Below are 18,410 nucleotides of genomic sequence, written 5' to 3'. Positions count from 1 at the left end.
ACAAACAGTGGTGGCAGCCCGGCAGGGGTTTTATTTTTTTATTTTTGTTTAAATATTTGTTGCCAGACTTGGTATAGGAGCAAACGTCTTCACAGCACCACGAGCCATCTACAATTCAGAATAGGAAGAATAAAGACGAGTAGAGGTGAAATCTAAGCACAGAAGAGCAGGGAGCAGCACCAAGATGCAGAGCTGGACAGATGGGATACGATACAGAGTCCATAACTTAATCATAAAAAATATATATATGTATATATCCATCATGTAGAACTTTATGGATTTTTTTTTAGATACATATTTTTTTTTCTTTTCAACAGATATTTTCAGGCGGGTGATTTATTTATTTTTTTAAATTATTTTTAAAGTCTTTTTTTTTTTGTGTTTTGTTGGTTTTTTGTTTTTTTCAAAAGAAATTTCAAAGTTGTGCCAAACACATCTGGATCAGCGACCACAACAGGAGAGACTGGGGGAGACAGGGCAGGGGGGGAGAGGGAAGGAGGGAGAGACCACTCCACGTCTCGAGAGAAAGAAAGGAACAGCAACACTTCTGTTTGGAAACCACAAGCAAAAAATGCATTCATCAGGACTCAAGCGACTGAACCAGACTCCAACTCCGGTTTGTACAGGAATATACAGCGGCGCATCCCGTGGGACGCGCCGGGCACACGCACCCCGCGTGCACACCCACGCACACCCACACGCACCCAGACACAGACCGACAGCAAAAGCGAGGAAAAGAAACCGAACCAAACCTGAAGACACTCCAAAAGAAATGAAACACCTCCGGTGTAAGAATTAACAAAAACCTCCATAAAACAAGGCACATCCTTTGAGTTCGTAACGGTGGAAAAAGAAAGACGCGACACTGAATCCCAACGGAAAACCCGACCAGAACCGCTCGCACGTACCTTCCACCCAGAGAAAAGGTAAATATTGTGCTACTCTTAGAATGAGTTTGCCACAAGACACACAGCTTAGTATAATCTAATAGTTTTTCTCAAGCTAAAATCCAGTTTTCTCTTGATTTCTTTTAAACTGCTTTATATATAATTGCTAATATTTTTAAATCTTTTAAATATATATTTGTTAAAGTTTATTTCTTTTTTATTATTTTGGGGTTGGGGGAAATCTGCTTTATATCCTTTTTTTTTTTATTTTTTTTTCCCCTCCAATAAATTAATACTTTTTTTTTTTTTAATAGCTTATCACCGTCCTGTCCCCAGGCGGGGAGGGGCCGGGCAGGGGCACGTCCCGCTGCCCCCAGGGCCACCGCCAGCCTTGCCCGCCCCCGCCAACGCCGACCGAGAAAGAAAACAAAGTTTAAAAATCAAAATTAAAAACGGAGCAAAGAAACCCAAGTGCATTTGCCCGCCCGGCCCCGCCACCAGCAAACGCCGTCGGTGACACGCGGCTGGCAGAGCCACCGGGCAGGGCTTGTGCTACATTCGGGCGGCGGTGACCCGCGGCACCACGGCTGCCAGGGTCAGCCCCGAGCCCCCCGAGCCCCGGTGCGGAGCTTTGTGTTGCTTTGTTTCTTCTGTCGGGTTTTATTTCTGTGGTTTTTGTTCGTTTGTTTTTTGCTTCTGCAAAAGGGAGTCCTGCCGGAGCCGGCGCCGAGTCCGTGAGCACAATCCTGAGGTATCTTCTTCTTTGTGCAAACCCCGAGGGACGGGATGTCCGGGAGGGGACGGCTGTACAAAGGGGACGGGGGGAGGGCGGCGGGGCCGGGGGGTCGTGGATCGTTGTGCCCTTGTGCCCACGTAAGCCCTGAGGTTCTCGGGGCCCTGGCGCCCCTCACTCACTCCAGCATGGCATCCAGCTGGTCCGCCAGGTCGTCGAACATGCTGCCGATGTCGTCCAGGATGCTCACGGTGCTCTTCGACTCCACGGCCGAGCTGGAGAGTGACAGAGACGGGTCAGGGCAGGGCATGGTATGGGGACAGGGCACAAGTCCCCTGGGCCCCATGGCACGGCCCTCCTGCCCCTTTGTGCTGCGGTGCCCAGCACTGTGTTCCCAGTGCCGTGGCACGGTGTTCAACCTCCATGTCTCCTGTGTCCCCTCTCCAAGATAGGCCCCAGGGCACCCACATGCCACCCTTGCCCATGCTGCTCCAGATGACCTTCAGTGTCACCTCCCCAGGGCAGTTCCAGCCAGGGTCCCCTGGTGCCCCACCAGTGTCCCCCAGCACCACCTCACTCCCACCGTGGCGTCACAGCCTGATCCCTGTGCATGCTCCTTATGGCTTGCTGTGCTCGGTGGCACCGAGTGGCCTCACACCCTCCTGGGGCCCACACCCCACCCCTGCACCCCCTTACTCTGCCGCCTGACTGTCCTCCTGCTTGATCTTCTCCTCCACGGCCTGCAGCGCGGCCGCCAGGGACGCGCTCGTCTCCTCCAGCTTCTGCTGCGCCAGCTCGGGGCCGCCGCTGTCCACGGACGGGCTGGCGATGGTGGAGCGGGGCGGCTTCACGGGCACCTGCTGGGGCTGCGCGCCGGGCGACAGGGGCTTGGCGGGGCTGGAGCAGAGCGAGGGCGGCGTGCTCGAGGGCTTGCCCGCGGGGCTCAGCTGCCGGGCCGGCGACGGCGCCGGCGTGGAGCTGGCGCTCACCGACTGGATGGCGGCGTGGGGCTTGGGGGGCTTGGGCGCCGTGGGGGGCGGCGTGGGCTTGGGGGACACGGGGGGCGGCGTGCCATGGACCCGCTTCACCTCTGCGGAGAGAAAGGAGAGGGGCAGGAGGGCGGCGGGGCCGGCTGCGACCCCCGGCGTCCGCCCCGCGGAGCGCCCGTCCCGGGGGCTGGCGGGGCACCTACCTGGGCTGCCGGGGCTCGGGATGGGCACCTTTTTGGGGACGGGCACGGGCGGGCCGGGCATCTTCTGCGGCGGCTGCGTCAGCACGGGCTTGGGAGACACCGGCGGTTTGAAGGGCTTCTTGGGCTCGGCGGGCGGCGGGGCGAACTCGGGGCCGTCGGGGCGGGCGGCGGGCGGCGGGGCGGGCGGCGGCTCGGCCCCGCTCAGCTCCGAGGCCGGCCGCCGCTTCACGGTGCCGGTGCCGTTCTGGTACACGGCGAGCGTGGTCGGCTCCAGCGCTGGCTCCTTGTCCTTTGCTTTGGGCCGGCGCTTGACGGTGTCGGACTCGGTGAGGACGAAGCGGACGCCGTCCTGCTGGCTCTGCCTGGCCCGAATCCGCCGCTTGAGCGTGGCGCTGGCCTCCACCTTGGCCAGGTCCCCGTGGCGGTGGGCCGGGGACAGCCCCTCGCCCGTCTCCCCGCGGGCCGGCCCCAGGGGCCGCGGCCGCTGCTTGATGGTGAGGGTGCCGTCCTCGGCGAAGGGGATGCCGTCGGGGGAGCCGCCGCGTTCCACCCGCAGCCGCTCGCCGGGGCCGTCGGCGGCCGCCTCCGACCGCACGCTGTCGGCGCGCTCTCGGCGGGCGGCTGCCACCAGCCCGGTGACGGGGCCGCTGATGGTCCGGCGCCGGTTCACCACCTCCCCGTCCAGCCCGATGGCCTCCTTGTGCTTGACGGTGGCCAGCACGGTGGCCACGCGGGCGCGGTCGGGGCTGCCCGGCGGCGGCCCGGGCTGTAGGTAGTAACCCTCGGGCGCCTTGGCCGGCGCCGGCCCCGGCCCGGCTGCCACGTGCGGCTTCTGCAGCGCCAGGGCGCGGGCCCCGCCGCCGATGGACGACATCTCCAGCATGGCCGCGATGCTGCGCACGCTGCCGGCGCTGCCCGTGTCCACGCTGCCGCCCAGGTCGCTCGCCCGCCGCTGCTCCCGGCGGCCCTCGCCCTCGGCGCTCGGGGCTCCCACGGCCGCTTCGCCCTCACCCTCCTTGGGGAAGTCCTCGGCCATGCCGGCGCTGGAGATGGCGGAGCTGGAGCGCTTGGGAGGGGGCGGCGGGGGTCCCTTCTTCTTGGGCCGGACGGCGAAGGACTGGCTGCGATTGACGTTCTTGTCGCCGCCGGCGGGGGCCCGCACCGAGTGGCTGCGGCCCACGCGGCGCTGCACGGTGGCGTAGGGCCCCGCGTCCGGCACCAGCAGCTCGTCCCGCTCCTGCTCGCTGTCGGAGGCGGCGTAGCGGTTCAGGCTGTGCGCCCGCTTCTTCGGCCTGCCCGGCTCCTCCTCGCCCTCGCCCGCGGGCGGCAGGCACAGCACGGGCACCGAGACGGGCAGCACGGGCACCCCCGGCGGCGCCGCCTCGCCCTCGGCGGGCTGCGGCAGGACGTAGGCGAAGCCGCGGTGCGTGGGCGACTGGGGCAGGGAGCGGGGCGAGGCCGGGCGCTCGCCGGGCGGCAGCAGCTGCGGGGTGGGCTTCACCTTGGCCGTGGCGTGCGGGGCCGCCGGGCCTTGCGGGGACGAGGGCCGCGCCTTGCCGGGGGTCTGCGGCGGCGTCAGCTGCCCGGCAGAGGCGGGGAAGGGCTGCCGGGGCTTGCCGGGCACCGGGGGCACGCTGGCGCGCTTCACGGGGTGCCCGTGCCGGGGCGGGCGGCTCTCCTTGGCCGGCGCGGGGGGGCTCTCCCCGGCCCCCTCCGCCAGGTACTCCTGGCTCTTGGAGATGGCGGCGGCGGGCGGGCCCCGCGGGCCGTCCCCCAGCAGCTCCTGCGAGCTGCTCATCCCCCGGGCGCGGCCGCCCAGCCCCGGCGGCGAGCGGTAAGCGGGGCCCGCGGGGTTCGGCGCCTTCTCGGGGGCCTCCTCGGGGCCTTCGCCCGTTATGGCCACCTGCAGCTCGCTGCTGAGCTCGCTGTCCTGGAACGTGGTCATCTTGGGCGACTGGCACTCGGGCGGCTCCGGCGGCGGGGACTCGATGGCCAGCACCTCTGGGCTCGGCCCCGACGCCTTCCTCTTCAGCGTGCCCGGCTCGTACTTGCCCAGCTCGGCTCGCTGCAGCTCCGCCAGCTTCTTCACCGCCAGCATCAGCTTCTTCTGGTGGCCTGCGGGCGGCACATGCCATCAGCGTCACCGCCAAGGGCACCGTGGGCAGCGCCGCGCGCGGGGCCTTACCCAGCTTGGTGATGCCGATCTCCTGCAGGTCCTCCCAGGTGATGTCGGTGATGAAGTCGATGTTCTCGTAGCCGTTCTCCACCAGCACCTTGTAGTACTGGGACAGGCCGATCATGGAGAGCCACAACGCCAGGTTGGCCTGGGGAGGGTGCAGGGCATGGATCAGGAGCTGGCAGCGGGGTCTGGCCCTGCCACCCAGGCACCCACGGCACACAGGAGAGCCCATCTTGCTCAGGGATCGCAGCCCCAGGGGACTCTCCCTGTCCCTGTGCTGTCCCTGTGCCCCACAAGCATCCTGGCCCATTGCCAGCCCTGTTCCCATGGGAAGCCTCTCACTGTGCCCAGACATTGGGGCAGGAGGGGTGTCACAGTGCCACATCCACAGGGAGGACAACTGGCAGCAGCCCGATGGGCCCTGGGGAGCTGCCGGGACGGAACATGGGCAGCTCTGGGACCATGGAGCCAGCTCCACCCTTGTCCAGTGCCACCCTCCCCCGAAAGACAGGACGGGACTCGTTGCCACCGTGGCTGTGGCTTCTGTCCCCCTGGCCCCGCACGGCCCTCACCGGTTTGTACTCGGGCAGCCACTCGGGGATGCTGAGGTTGTTGATCTCGGAGGCGATCTTCTTCCTGTGGCCCGGCTTGGTGACCCCGATGGCCGTGAGGTCCTGGGGCAGAGAGGGGGGTCAGTGCCGCCCTGCTCCGGCCGCGCCTCCCTCCCACCGCCCCCGGCCCCACCTCCGGCGTCATCCTGCTGATGGTGGTGATGTCGTAGCCGGCGTTGATGAAGTTGGGAGCGTAGAGCTGCAGCTGGAACTTGCAGAGCCACTGGTACACGGCCTCCGAGCTCTGCAGAGAGGGGACAGATGGATGGGGCAGCTCTGGGGATGGGGACCCGCCCTGGGGATGGGGACCCGCCACTGCTGCCCCTGTCCCCCAAGCCGTCCCCACCCCACGCTCCCCACGGCACCCAGCGCTCCCTGCTCACCTTCCCCTCTGATGGAGGCTCCATTTTCTTCAGCTGGGGCTCGGCGGGGGGCTGGGGGGCGTAGGGGGAGCTGGCCACGCTCTGCGACCGCGACGAACCTGCCGGAGGGGCGGCGGTCAGCGCGGCCCCGGCTCCGGCCGAAGGAAGGGACAGCCGAGCCCTGCCCTGGGCAGGTGCCACAGCCCCGGGCTGGCAGGGCCAAGGCAGGCACAGGAGGGCACACAGGGCACCCAGCCCAGCACAGCAGCCCGGAGCAGCCGCGGTGCCCCGAGCAGGGTGCTGCTCTTCGGGGAGGGGCAGGAGAGCTGCTGCACCCTGCACAGCCCTGAGCAGTGGGACCCAGCCAGAGCTGTCCCCCAGAGCCAGTGTCCGTGGAGCCCAGGCAGCAGCCAGAGGGGCTCTTGTGCCCAAAATCCTCTGGTCCTACTCCTCTGGCCTTGCCACCCGCCAGGCAGGCTCGCAGGAGCTGCTCATCCCTTGGGCTCCCCCACGGGCATCCCTCCAGGGTAAGGAGGGCTGCCCTGAAATTTTTCCTTCATGTTTCTGATCAGGATGTACAAGAGAAGCCCCTTCCCGCACGCCAGCAGCTGCATCTTCCGTGTGTGTGTGTGTGTGTGTGTGTGTGTGCATCCCCCCTGTGTGTGCATCCCCCATGTGTGTGTGTGTGTTTGTGTGTGCGTGTGCATCCTCCCCGTGTTTGCATCCCCCCTGTGTGTGCATCCTTCGGGCATCTGCATCCCTCTCGCGTGGGCATCCTCCTCACATGTGCATCCCTCTGCCGTGTGCATCTCCCTCCCGTCTGCATCCCACTTGCGTCTGCACGGCTCCAGCGCTTCCCCCTCTCCCTAGCAACGTCTGCGCCCCCTCCCCGGTGCCCCCCGCCCTCCATGTGCGCGCCCCCTCCCCTGAGCGCATCCCCCTGCCCGCCTCTCCCTGCCCGCGGCCCGGGCAGCTCCGGGCATCCCCCCACGCCCACGCGTGCCTCTCCCGTCTGTCCCCCCGCTCCCCGGTCGGTGCCGCTCCCGTGGCGTGGGCGCCCCGGTGGCGCGGCCGTGCTCCCGCGGCCCCCCAGCGCGGCGGCGGTGCCGGGGCGGGGGTGACCCCGCTCGGGCTCCAGCAGGGCTGGCGGGGGGCCCGGGAGGGGAAGGGGCCGGGGAGCGGCGGTGCCCCCCCTGCCCGCCCCGCGCCGCCCCCCGCCCCCCGCGGGCCCCCACTAACCGAGGCAGGAGAAGGCCTGGCAGCAGCCGAAAGGCGACAGAGTCATTTTTTACCCACACGTTTTTCTTCTGGCGACGGGTGCCGTGGCAATAAAAAAAAAGACAAATCCCTGGATCCACGGCACGGCCAGGGCTCCTCCTGCTCCGGCAGCCGGGCGGCCGCAGCACGCACCTGCGGGGATGTCCTGCGCCTTGGCCGGCCCATCGCCCACGGCACACTCTTGCGCAGAAGCCTTCTGGGAAAGGACGGTTGCCAGCAGCTGAAAAACACCCCGGCAAGGGGGGAGAGCAGGCACAGTGAGGCGGGCGGAGGGGCCGGCGGGCCGGGGCTGCGTGTCGCGGGTGTCGCGGGTGTCGCCGGTGTCGCGGGTGCCGTGGGTGCCGTGGGTGCTGCGGGTGCTGCCAGCTCGGGCGAGGGTGGGCAGGGAGGGTTGCAGCAGATTTCGGCGGCAGCGGGGAGAGCGGGAGCAGCAGATGGTGCTTTGCCGGCAGCAGAGCCCACGGCACCGCCGCGCCCCAAAGCCAGCCTGGCACATGCCCAGCCCGGGCTGCCGGCGCGGGCTGGGGGTCCCTGTGCCCGCAGGACGGAGGCCCCCTGGCTGGCAGCGTGGCGCACGCTGGGGTGTGGGCACGGCAGGCAGGGTGCCAGGGGATGTGGGCTGGCGGGTGCTGGGGTCGGTGGGCTGGCAGGTGCCATCGCCAGGGAATGGCACAGCCCAGGGGCATTGCAGGGCTGTCGTGGCAGTGGTGGCAGGGCGGCGTGCAGGGCAGTGTGCAGCGATGGTGGCAGCAGTGTATGGTGACAGTGTGCCATGTTGGTGGCAGCAGTGCACTGATGGCAGTGTAGCATTCCAATGGCAGCAGTGGATGGTGCTGGTTGCAGTGTGCCATGCCAGGGGCAGCAGTGCACTGGTGGCAGTGTGCCAGGATGGTGGCAGCTGTGCACTGCTGGCAGTGTAGCATTCCAATGGCAGCAGTGGATGGTGCTGGTTGCAGTGTGCCATGCCAGGGGCAGCAGTGCACTGGTGGCAGTGTGCCAGGATGGTGGCAGCTGTGCACTGCTGGCAGTGTGTCATGCTGGTGGCGGCAGTGCACTGGTGACAGCGCGGTGCTGGTGGCAGCAGTGCATGGTGGCAGTGTGCCAGGCTGGTGGTGGCAGTGCATGGTGCTGGTTGCAGTGTGCTGGGCCAGTGGCAGCAATGCATTGGTGGCAGTGTGCCAGGCTGGTGGCAGCAGTGTGTGCAGGACAGAGCATGGTGCAGAGGCCCCTGCGAGTGGCAGCAGAGACATGGCACAGCAGCCCCCATGGACCTGTGGAATGTTTTGCAGGGCCTGAGCCCAGGTTGCCCAGGCAGCACTCAGGTGCCAGCTGGAGGGGACACGCTGGTGGCCGCTGTTGGTGACAGCGCAGCTGGTGGCACACGGGTATCGATGACACTGCACAGCACCCTATCAAGCACCAGCTGAGGTCGGGCAGGCAGCAGACGCTGCACAGTGCAGCCAGCAGCAGCTGGCACGGCCGCCTCGGGGCTCTCCTTACCTTGACGCCCTCGGAGCCGGCGTGCAGGGCGTGCGCCCCGCTGCCCGCGCTCTGCCCGCTCCCCGAGCTGCGCGCCGAGGCCACGCTGCCCGTGCTGCCCAGGCTGCTGCGGTCACCACCTGCACACAGGGGAGAGGCTGTCACGGCTCTGTGCCCCGCTCTTAGGGACACCACGGCGTGGCAGTGCCCCGCGGAGCCACCGCCGCGTCCTGGCACGCGCTGCACGTCCCACCAGTGCCGTACCTGCGAAGGGTTTCCGCAGCACCCAGATCTCCTCGGCGGGCGCTGCCGTGGCCGATCCGCCCTGCGACGGGGACAGGTGGGACGGGCTCATGTCGGCCCCGCGGGACCCTTGGTGGCAGAGCAGAGAGAGCGGCTGTCAGGCCTGTGGCACTGTGCCCGCCTCGCACGGCTGTGGCACGGGGAGGTGACCACGGCCCCGGGACTGGCACTGCTGCACGTGGGAACAGCCCCACAGGGACGGGGTGGGAACAGCCCCACAGGGAAGGTGTGGGGACCCCGGCTGTATCCATGCCCAGGGATGCCAGAGCCATCCTAGGGCCCTGTCCCACCCCAAGCTGGCAGAGGTGACAGTGACCTGTCCTGGGCTCCATCGTGCAGAGCATCCCCTCCTCGCTGCCAGCCAGGACAGACCCATGGTGGGGTGATCCAGTGCCCTGGCAGAGCCTGGACAAGGGACAGGGACTGTGCCATCCCTTCACAGGACAGGATGGGGACATGACCAGTGCAGGGAGCAAAGGGAGCTGGGCAAACTCAGGCAGTGGGGACCAAGGTTCCCACCCCACCGTCCGCTGTCCCAGGCCGTGCTGGCCATGTCCCTGCAGCTGCCTGCACCCATCTGTGGGGACACTGGGTGCTGAAACCCAGGTGACACACAGGGGACACAGCAGTGGATGAAAGGACCTGGTCCTCCTCTGGGGCAGGGCATGGCTCCTCACCAGCTCTCTGTGCTGGCCACCTCTGCCAGGTCCCACTTGCACCAGGGACAGCCAGCTCCGAGTGCAGGGGGAAAACAGCATCAGGTGAGATGGACAACAGCCCTACAGGGCCAGTGCTGCCACGGCCCCACCACGGCCCCACCACTGTCCTGCCAGCCATGGGGCACTGCCACCCCGCCACCAGCTGTGGGACATTGTCACCCCACTGCCAACCTGGCCAGTTCTGTTCATGGAGCTGCTCGCCCCAACAGCACCAGCCATAGCAGGGGACAGGTGGTACCAGGTGATAAAGTCACTGAAGGAGCATAGCAGGGACAAACAGCCTCACCAAGTCAGGCTGGGACATCCCTGAGCTGCACATGCCACGGTGACACCAAGAGGAGTCTGGGCTGGTGCAGCTCCATGTGATCCCAGCAGGAGAGAAAGCCCCAGGGCAAAGCAGTGCTCCCTTGTCCCCGGTGCCAGCAGAGCCACCCAGTGCCCCCAACACAACCTCCTTAGGCACTGCCACTGGGGCATGTGCAAAGAGCCCTGGCCCCAGCCATGGAGGACAGAACCCCTGCAATCCCTGCTCCTGGGTGCTCCTGACGCACAGCCCTGCAGCATCTGTCACCTGCCTGTGTCCTGGGGACGCTCCCCAGGGCTCACCTGGGCTCTGCCTGCGCTGAGCCAGCCCCGGGAGCATCCCCTGGCAAAGCCCCAGAGCCACAGCCCCTTCCAGCTCTGCGTGCACAGCCAGGACCTGCTCAGAGCTGGGCCCTGCAGAGAGCCTGTGGCCAGCAGAGGGTCCCTGAGCCCGTGGCACTGAGCTGTGGCACTGAGCTGTGGCACTGAGCTGCGGCACTGCGCTGCCAGCCCTGCCATGGGGGTGCCCATGCACCCGGAAAGGAGCACAGGGACACCGGGGTGGGGAGGGTGGCTGTGCCTTGGGCACGCGCTGTGCCAGCAGCCCCGGAGCGGGTGTGGAGGGAGCAGTGGCAGCGCGTGCCACCCGAGTGCCCCCGCCGCCCCCGCTGCACGCATGCACGCGCATGCACACGCTGCATGCACACACACACACGCCCTGCAGCCCCCGTGGGGGCGAGAGGCCGAGCAGAGAGAAAGGACTCGACACACGCTTTAGAGGGAGAGAAAGGAAAATCCATGGAGAGCACGAAGCGAGCGGTGAACTACCTTGTCCGTAACGCGGCTCGTCGGCACTGCTAGGGGAGAGCCTGTGATAGCCAAAGGAACTGAAAAGAGTCTGATGGGAATGTGGTGGTGGAGGTGGAGGTGGAGGCAGGGAATGGAACGGATGGGACGAGGCGTCACCGTTTAGCACAGCAGCCCCGTAAGCCGGGAGCGGGATCTTTTGGAAGTGTTGGGGGATTGTTACAGTCTCCCATGAACCTGATAATAAAACATAACAAGAGACAAAATGAAAAGAATCAAAATAATAGAGGCACGTTCGGTGCCGCCAAAAAAGAAAAAAAAAAAAAAAAAAGGAAAGGAAATAAAAGAAAATTAAAGAAAGGGGGGAGAAGGCAGCAAATCAAAAATGCGACCAAAGGGACGTGGAGAAGCCGGAACCGGGACCCAGGTGATGCGGAGCAGGGCTGAGGAGCAGCAGCGGGAGCTCAGCACAGGCACAGCCCAGCACAGGGCACGGACACATCCCTGGGACAGCCCCAGGGTCAGCTCACGGGCTCTCACAGCCGGGCTGAGGGTCCTGCTCCCTGCAGGGCCATCCCAGGGCAGTGGGGCTGCAGGCAGGGCCGGGCTGGGGCCGCAGCACTGCCACCCCCATGTCCAGGGGTGAGCTGTGACACAGCGCCTGCACCCCACACTGCTGCCACCAGTGGGGTGGGTACAGAACCTACAGCCCGGCTGGCACTGCCGTGGGCCAGCTGCAGCCCAGGAGCCACAGAGCACAGCCCAGGAGTCATGGATGGCATCTCTGCTACTGGCACACGACCCACACCTGGAGGGTGGCTCTGGCCCTGCCTGTCCAGCACCAGGTGCCTCCAGGGGTGCTGTGGGTTGTCCAGCAGCCACCTGTGCTGCCGGGCTCCTGAGACGCTGCTCAAGTGCCACCATTCCCTGCCCGTGGCCCCATGGTGTGGCTGCCACCAGGATCCAGTCCCAGGGCAGGGGTGAGATGGTTGATGTGGGGCCTTTCAGTGCTGCCTGCAGAGGCACCAGCCCCATTGGGACTCTCCTGGCAGAGGGCACAGCCCAGGGGGCTGCAGACGCCCCCAGGAGCCTAAAGGGATGACGATGGCAATGGGGATGGGAACAGGCAGCCACAGGGTGGGGGAGCAGGGGCCGATCCCTGAGATGGCCCTGGCTGGAAAGACGCTCTCTGTGTGCCCAGCCTCCGCACAGACCCTGAGCACCAGCTCCTGCCACCCCACTGCCGTGCCCGTCCCCCCAAACCTCAGTGACACCCTGGGTCTCCTCATGCACCAACCTCCCAGCACCTCAAACACTCCCCCAGCCCAAGGGCAGCCAGGGCTGACCCCAAACACCCCAGGGCTGCCAGCACCAACCCCACAGACAGCACAGGAACGCGGACCCCGCACGCTGGATGGGAGCACCAGCCCCACAGGCACCACGAGGACGCTGACCCCACACACTTTGGGCACCATCCCCGTGCCCACGGCGGGGACACCAACCCCACACGCACGAGGGGCATCACCCCTCTTTGCCTTGGCCGCTGCGGCCCCACAGCCCGGTCCCCGCCAAGCCAGGATGGGCTCCCCGGGGCTGGGGGTCTAGGGGGGGTTATTTGCCTGTTCGTTTGCTTATGGCCTCCACCAGGCTGGAGGGGAAGTATCCCACGCGGTCGTTGCCGGTGCGGTTGTCGTGGATGCAGCCCTTCCATCGCCCGTCCGCGTGCTGCTCCAGCACCTGCGGGCGCGCCAGGTCAGGGCCGGGCCGGGGGCTGGCACCGCCGCCGCGCCGTGCCCGGCCCCCCCGGCCGCACTCACGGTGATGACGTCCCCGGCTTTCACGTTGAGGCTGGTCAGGTCGTAGTTGTTGCAGTAATCCTTGACGGCCCGGACCTGCAGGGCTGCGGAGGCGTCTGCGGATGGAACGGGGGCGTCGGCGGTCAGTTGGCACCCCCAGCCCGGCGTCCCCGTGCCAGCGCGGCCGCCGTGCGCCCTCCGACCCCCTACCCCGCAGCATCTGCTTGATCTCCTTGCTGGCCTGGCTGGTGGTGAACTGGTTGACGATGTCCAGAGCCGTCTGGTTGTAGGTGTTCCTGACGTGGGCGTTGATCCCGCTCTGCAATGGCACCGAGAGGGATTGGGAGGAGGCTGGTCCCCGTCCTGCCACCCCTGGGACTCCCTAGGCCACCAGCAGACCAGCAGCTGGAGGGCACAGCTCTCAGACCTTCGTGTGTACCCCCCTTGCGACCCTCACCCCTCAGTGTGCATCCCCAGGACCCTCAGAGCCTTGGTGCATCCCCTGCAGGACCCTCAGAGCCTTGGTGCATCCCCTGCAGGACCCTCAGAGCCTTGGTGCATGCCCCCAGGACCCTCAGAGCCTTGGTGCATCCCCCCAGGACCCTCAGAGCCTTGGTGCATGCCCCCAGGACCCTCAGCTCTGCTCCCAGGGAGAGCTGCACAGGCTGCTCTGAGCCCCAGCTGTGGGGTCCCCCCTTCCTGGCTGGGTTGGGGGTGCCTGGGGCCGTCTGGGGGTGCCGAGGGGGGCCCTTACATCCAGCAGCAGCCGCACCACGTCCGTTTTGCCGCAGAGCGCGGCCTCGTGCAGCGCCGTGCCCGCCTTGGTCTGCCGGTTGATGTCGATGCCAGCCTGCAGCAGGAGCCTGCGGGGCACGGCGGGGTCAGGGGGGCACGGGGGGCGCGGGTGCTGCCCCCCCTGCCCGCGGCACGCACCGGATGATGTCGATGTGGCCGTTCTTGGCGGCCAGGTGCAGCGGGCTGGTGCCGTTGGGGTCGGTGGTGTCCCCCGGTTTGGGCTCCAGCAGCGCCGCGCACATGTTGCTGTTCAGGAGCAGTTGGACCACCTGGCTCAGCAAACACAGACGGAGCAGGGCTGCAAGGGCGTCTCGGCCGCCCCCGGGCTGCAGCCCCTGGCCCCCGGCCCCTGCCTCCCCCTGCCAGCAGCCAGAGCTCTCCTGCAATGGTGCTGGCACCAAACTGCCCCAGGGCCGGCCATCCCTGTGCCCCTCCAGCTGCCCCGGGACCTCACAGTGCCCCTGTCCCCCCCCGGGACCTCACAGTGCCCCTGTCCCCCTCCCAAGGGACCTCACAGTGCCCCTGTCCCCCTCCCAGAGACCTCACAGTGCCCCTGTCGCCCCCTGGGATCTCACAGTGCCCCTGTACCCCCCAGTCCTCCTCTGGGGACACCCATCCCCATGAGAACTTACCCCGACCCGGCCAAACTCGCATGCCAGGTCCAGGGGCGTCTTGCCCGAGTTGTCCATGATGCAGGGGTTGGACTGGTGCTGCAGGAGCATCTCCGACTGGGGACAAGCAAGACCCCGGCCTGGTGAGGGCAGGGCTGGAGGGGTGGCACCCCCCCCGCCAGCCCCGTGCCCTCCGTACCACGTCGTAGTGCCCGTGCTGTGCCGCCAGGTGCAGGGGGATCTGGCCCTCGTCTGATGGGATGTTCACAGAGGAGCCTGCCTTCAGCACCATCTTCATGGGCTCCTTCTTGCCCTGCCAGGCTGCGTAGTGCAGGGGCCTCATGCCTGCAGGGGCAGGAAGCCGTGAGCCTGCCATGTGAGCCTTCCATGTGCCAAGGCAGCGGGCAGAGCCCGCAGGGGCACGGGGCAAGGGACCCGGGACTCGCCTTTGTTGTCCTTGATGTCCACGGCAGCCTGTGCCTCCAGCAGCAGCGAGATGAGCTCCGTGTTGCCGTTAAGTGCCGCATGGTGCAGAGCTGAGAACCTGGGGAGCGGGCTGGTGTCAGGGGCCACTGTCCCCTCACAGCCCTGCCAAGCCCTGCCCAGCACCGCAGCCTGAAACCCGCCCCTCTGCAGCACCCGGGGCTGCCCTGCCCTCCATGTCCCTGGGAAAGCCGCCCCCCATCCCTCTGTGGGCTTTGGGGTGAGAGCTGCTGCAGGCCTGGCAATGCTGAGACCCCTCTGGGCAGGGCGGGCACAGAGGATGGGGGTACCGGGGAGCCCCCTCTCCAGTGACCCACTTCCCCCAGGCTGGCCCCAGCAGTGGGGCCATGCAGGGTAGGGCAGGCACGGAGGGTGGGGGTACCAGGGAGCCCCCTCCCCAGTGACCCACTTCCCCCAGGCTGGCCCCACGAGCACAGATGGCAGCGCTGCCGTGCCCGCTGCCGTGCCCAGCTCTGGGGTGGGGAAAGCCCCCGGCCCCGCACCCCTCTGCTCTGGCAGCTCCCGAGGCTCCCGCCTGGGAAGCAGGCCAGGAGCTGACCTACTTGTGCTCCCGGCAGAGGCATCCTCCTCCGTGTGGCTGCGCTGGCACCACCGTGCTGCTGCACAGCGTCCCCATCCCGTGCACAGCGTCCCCATCCCATCCCCAGGGCCACCCTGGTGTCACCACCGGAGCACGGCAGCCCCCAGGACACGCTGACCTCTGTGGCTGCCCGGTGCCCGAGGGGCAGGTGTGGGTGACAATCCCCCTGGCCCCGTTCCCCGGTGCCCACGCGGCTGTGGGTGACAATCCCCCGGCCCTGTGTCCCCAGGCTGAGGGACAGGTCCCACGGGAAGCAGGCCGCAGGCACGGCGGTGCCCAGGAGCTGTGGCTGCCGTCCCCAGCGGGGCGCGGCGATGTGAGCAGACAGCCTGCACAGGAGGCCGATCCCCAACGTCTGCCTGGGAAATGTCAACATTTTCCGCTCCAGCGCCCTGCTCAGATCCGCTCAAGATGGTGCAAATCGCAGCCCGGCCCGCGGCTGCCTCGGGGGCTTCCCTCGGGCACCTCCTGGCCCAGCCGGGCACCTCGGCCACGAGCAGGGGAGCAGGGGAGCAGGGCACCGGGGCCAGCACGGGGACACCAGCACGGTGCTCACCCATGTGGGGACACCAGCACGGTGTCACTCACACAGGGACACCAGCACGGGGCTCACTGACACGGGGACACCAGCACGGTGCTCACCAACGTGGGGACACCAGCACAGTGTCATCCATGCAGGGACACCAGCACGGGGCTCACTCACATGGGGACACCAGCACGGTGCTCACCAACGTGGGGACACCAGCACAGTGTCACCCATGCAGGGACACCAGCACGGTGCTCACTGACACGGGGACACCAGCACAGTGCTCACCAACGTGGGGACACCAGCACAGTGTCATCCATGCAGGGACACCAGCACGGTGCTCCCCCACAGCACTCCCAGCCAGGAACGAGCCAGCACTGCCGGGATGGGGAAACTGAGGCACAGAGCTGGCTGAGCTCACGCAGAGCAGAGCAGAGCAGAGCAGAGCAGAGCAGAGCAGAGCAGAGCAGAGCAGGCTGCAGCCTGCATCCCAGGCATCCTTTCCAGGAGCAGTGCCTGAGGCTGGACGCTGCTCCCCTTGTGCTTCAGCACCCCCTGAGCCTTCCAGGAGCCAGACACGAGCCGGGCCCTGCCTGCAGCTGCCCAGCCCTGCCACGATGCTCAGCCCTGCTGCTCAGTCCTGCTGGCTCTGCTGAGCCTGAGGTGGCCCCTGGGGTGGTGCCCCTTGCCCCTGGCACAGCCATGAGCTGGCAGGTACCGGGGGATGCCCACTGCCACCACCCTGGTGACGAGGATGAGGAGGCAGCCGGGCTGCCGTGGCTGTACATCCCCAGGGCATGGCCTCCCGTTCTGCTGCTCTCCCTGGCATTGCCCTGGCACAGCAGAGGGAACAAGTGGCGTCACATGGTGCTGCTGCCCCGCTCAAGGGGGATCTTGGGGCAGGGGGAGCTGGGGGCAGCTGCTGCCCAGCCCCACGAGCAGCACTCCCAGGGCAGCACCCCCTGTGCAGGGCCCCATGGCCTCCCTGCAGCCTCATTAGGGTCATTAGCAGGGTGGTCTGCAGCCCCTTCCTGCTGCTCCTGCTCCTTGGATGTGGCTGTGCAGCATCACCCGTGCCTGGCGGGGTCACAGCTCTCCCACCCAGCTCCCCACAGGGCTGAGCTCCCCCAGGTGGGAAAAGTGGGGTGAGATGTGGGCACAGCCCTGCCCCTGCCTCCTGCTCCGGCTCTGGGTGCAGGCAGGGCTCAGCCACGGGGGCTAACGGGGCCAGAGCCCTGGAGCTGGCAGCTCGGGGAGCCTGGCATTGCCACACAGACCCCGGGCACTCCCACAGCAGGGCACCCCCTGCTCACAGCACCCCACAGCACCCACACCCGGGCTGGGGCTCCCACTCACCCGTCCGTGTCCTGGAAGTTGACATTGACTCTCTTTGCTGATCCGAGGAGCTCTGGAAGGGAGGGAAGGGGACAGGGTGTTAGAGGAGGAGGCTGCTGCAGGGACAGGGGCACTCCGGGGAGGGGACGTGCGGGCAGCTCCAGGTTTCCCTGCACACCAAGGCTGGGGCTCCCTGCAGCTGCACAGGTGCTGAGTGGGGCTGCCCGAACCTGCAGGCTCAGGGTGGGGGTCCCTGCCGAAGGGGGCAGAGCCCGGGGGCTCCTCCTGGCACCAGGTTCTGCCCATTCTGCCCTGGTTTGCTTGGGCAATGTTCCCCTGGCTCGTTCACCCATTGGGGCTCTGGAATGGCCCCTGCAGCCCCCCCTGGGCAGAGCTCAGCACATCCCCCTGTACCCCAGCCCCCCTGCACTGCCCTCCCCACCCTCTGCGAAATGAAACCGCGCCGGGGCAATCCAATTAGCAGCACGAGGAAGGATGGAGCCAGATTTACATAAGATTTACCCGAAAAATGCCACTCAGGCTTTCCAGCGAGCTGCTCTTCCCACAGCGGGAGCAGCAGGAGGAAGAGGAGGGTGGGAGCAGCACGGCAGAGCCCCACAGGGGACCCACACAGCGAGCACAGCTCCAGCCCCACAGGGGACCCACACAGCAGCCCCTGAGCCCAGCACAGCGAGCACAGCTCCAGCCCTGAGCCCATGGGACAGGACCAAAGGCACTCGAAGCCAGGGACAAGCTCTTGCTGGGAGAAGCTGGCTGGAAGGGGCTGCTTCAGGCAGAAAAAGGGAATGCAGGGCCACAGAGAACTCCCTGTGTGCCTTGGCCGTGGCCTTGCTCTCTGCCCCTCTGCCGTGTCCCCTTGTGAGCGTCGCTGTGGTTATTGATTATTGGGCACAGGGCTGTGCCACAGCCCAGGAGCCTCTGCATGGGCACACGGGGCTCAGAGGGCACCGGCAGCAGGAGGGGTGGCTGTGTCCAGCCCTGACCTCAAACCTGGGGAGTGGTGCCAGGCTGAGCCAGCCCTGCCCAGGCCACACAGCACGGATGGGCCCAGGACAGAGGCTCTGGCACCCAGAGCTGGCTGCCCCCTGCACTCCAGCGCTGCCCGGCTGTCCGAGCTGCAGGACATTTGCTGATGCTGACACAGCCCCGTGTGACAGGTGACAACTGCAGAGGACAGGTTCTACCAGCCACAGCAACCACCCTCCAGCCACCAGGTGCCCAGGGTCCCCTCGCAGATGAGGAGAACTGCAGGGTGCCTGGAGAGGGACAGGGACACCTTGGGGTCCCCAGGGTGTGGTGAGGGACAGGAATGCCACAGAAACCCCCGTATCCCATCCCTGCCAGAGCATCACCGTGCTCCCCTGGGAAGAGCTGCACATGAGAGGTGGG

The 18,410-nt window shown here is 66.7% G+C and overlaps 1 protein-coding gene across 2 annotated transcripts in view; it reads right to left on the bottom strand.

The window, feature by feature from the left end:
* Nucleotides 1-5: 5 nt before the first annotated feature.
* CASKIN1 (CASK interacting protein 1) overlaps nt 6-18,410 on the bottom strand; it is a 31,490-nt gene continuing 13,085 nt past the window's right edge. The window contains exons 2-21 of one of the 2 annotated variants that reach the window (XM_063171543.1): nt 17,022-17,073; nt 14,502-14,599; nt 14,255-14,400; nt 14,077-14,172; nt 13,583-13,713; nt 13,404-13,512; nt 12,860-12,968; nt 12,671-12,765; nt 12,473-12,590; nt 10,875-11,090; nt 8,986-9,093; nt 8,743-8,861; nt 7,375-7,462; nt 5,986-6,083; nt 5,736-5,846; nt 5,564-5,665; nt 4,998-5,136; nt 2,813-4,927; nt 2,317-2,710; nt 6-1,895 (exon numbers count right to left, since the gene is read on the bottom strand). In XM_063171543.1, the coding sequence (XP_063027613.1) occupies nt 1,799-1,895; nt 2,317-2,710; nt 2,813-4,927; nt 4,998-5,136; nt 5,564-5,665; nt 5,736-5,846; nt 5,986-6,083; nt 7,375-7,462; nt 8,743-8,861; nt 8,986-9,093; nt 10,875-11,090; nt 12,473-12,590; nt 12,671-12,765; nt 12,860-12,968; nt 13,404-13,512; nt 13,583-13,713; nt 14,077-14,172; nt 14,255-14,400; nt 14,502-14,599; nt 17,022-17,073 (4,541 nt within the window). In that variant the 3' untranslated portion in view covers nt 6-1,798. The remainder of the gene's footprint in view (nt 1,896-2,316; nt 2,711-2,812; nt 4,928-4,997; nt 5,137-5,563; nt 5,666-5,735; nt 5,847-5,985; nt 6,084-7,374; nt 7,463-8,742; nt 8,862-8,985; nt 9,094-10,874; nt 11,091-12,472; nt 12,591-12,670; nt 12,766-12,859; nt 12,969-13,403; nt 13,513-13,582; nt 13,714-14,076; nt 14,173-14,254; nt 14,401-14,501; nt 14,600-17,021; nt 17,074-18,410) is intronic. The other variant, XM_063171544.1, reaches the window with a different exon arrangement.

This window comes from Melospiza melodia, chromosome 18, assembly GCF_035770615.1.
Source record: "Melospiza melodia melodia isolate bMelMel2 chromosome 18, bMelMel2.pri, whole genome shotgun sequence".
Classification (NCBI taxonomy): Eukaryota; Metazoa; Chordata; class Aves; order Passeriformes; family Passerellidae; genus Melospiza; species Melospiza melodia.
The sequence above is the reverse complement of the archived record's forward strand: the minus strand, read 5'-3'. Positions and strand labels throughout refer to the sequence as shown.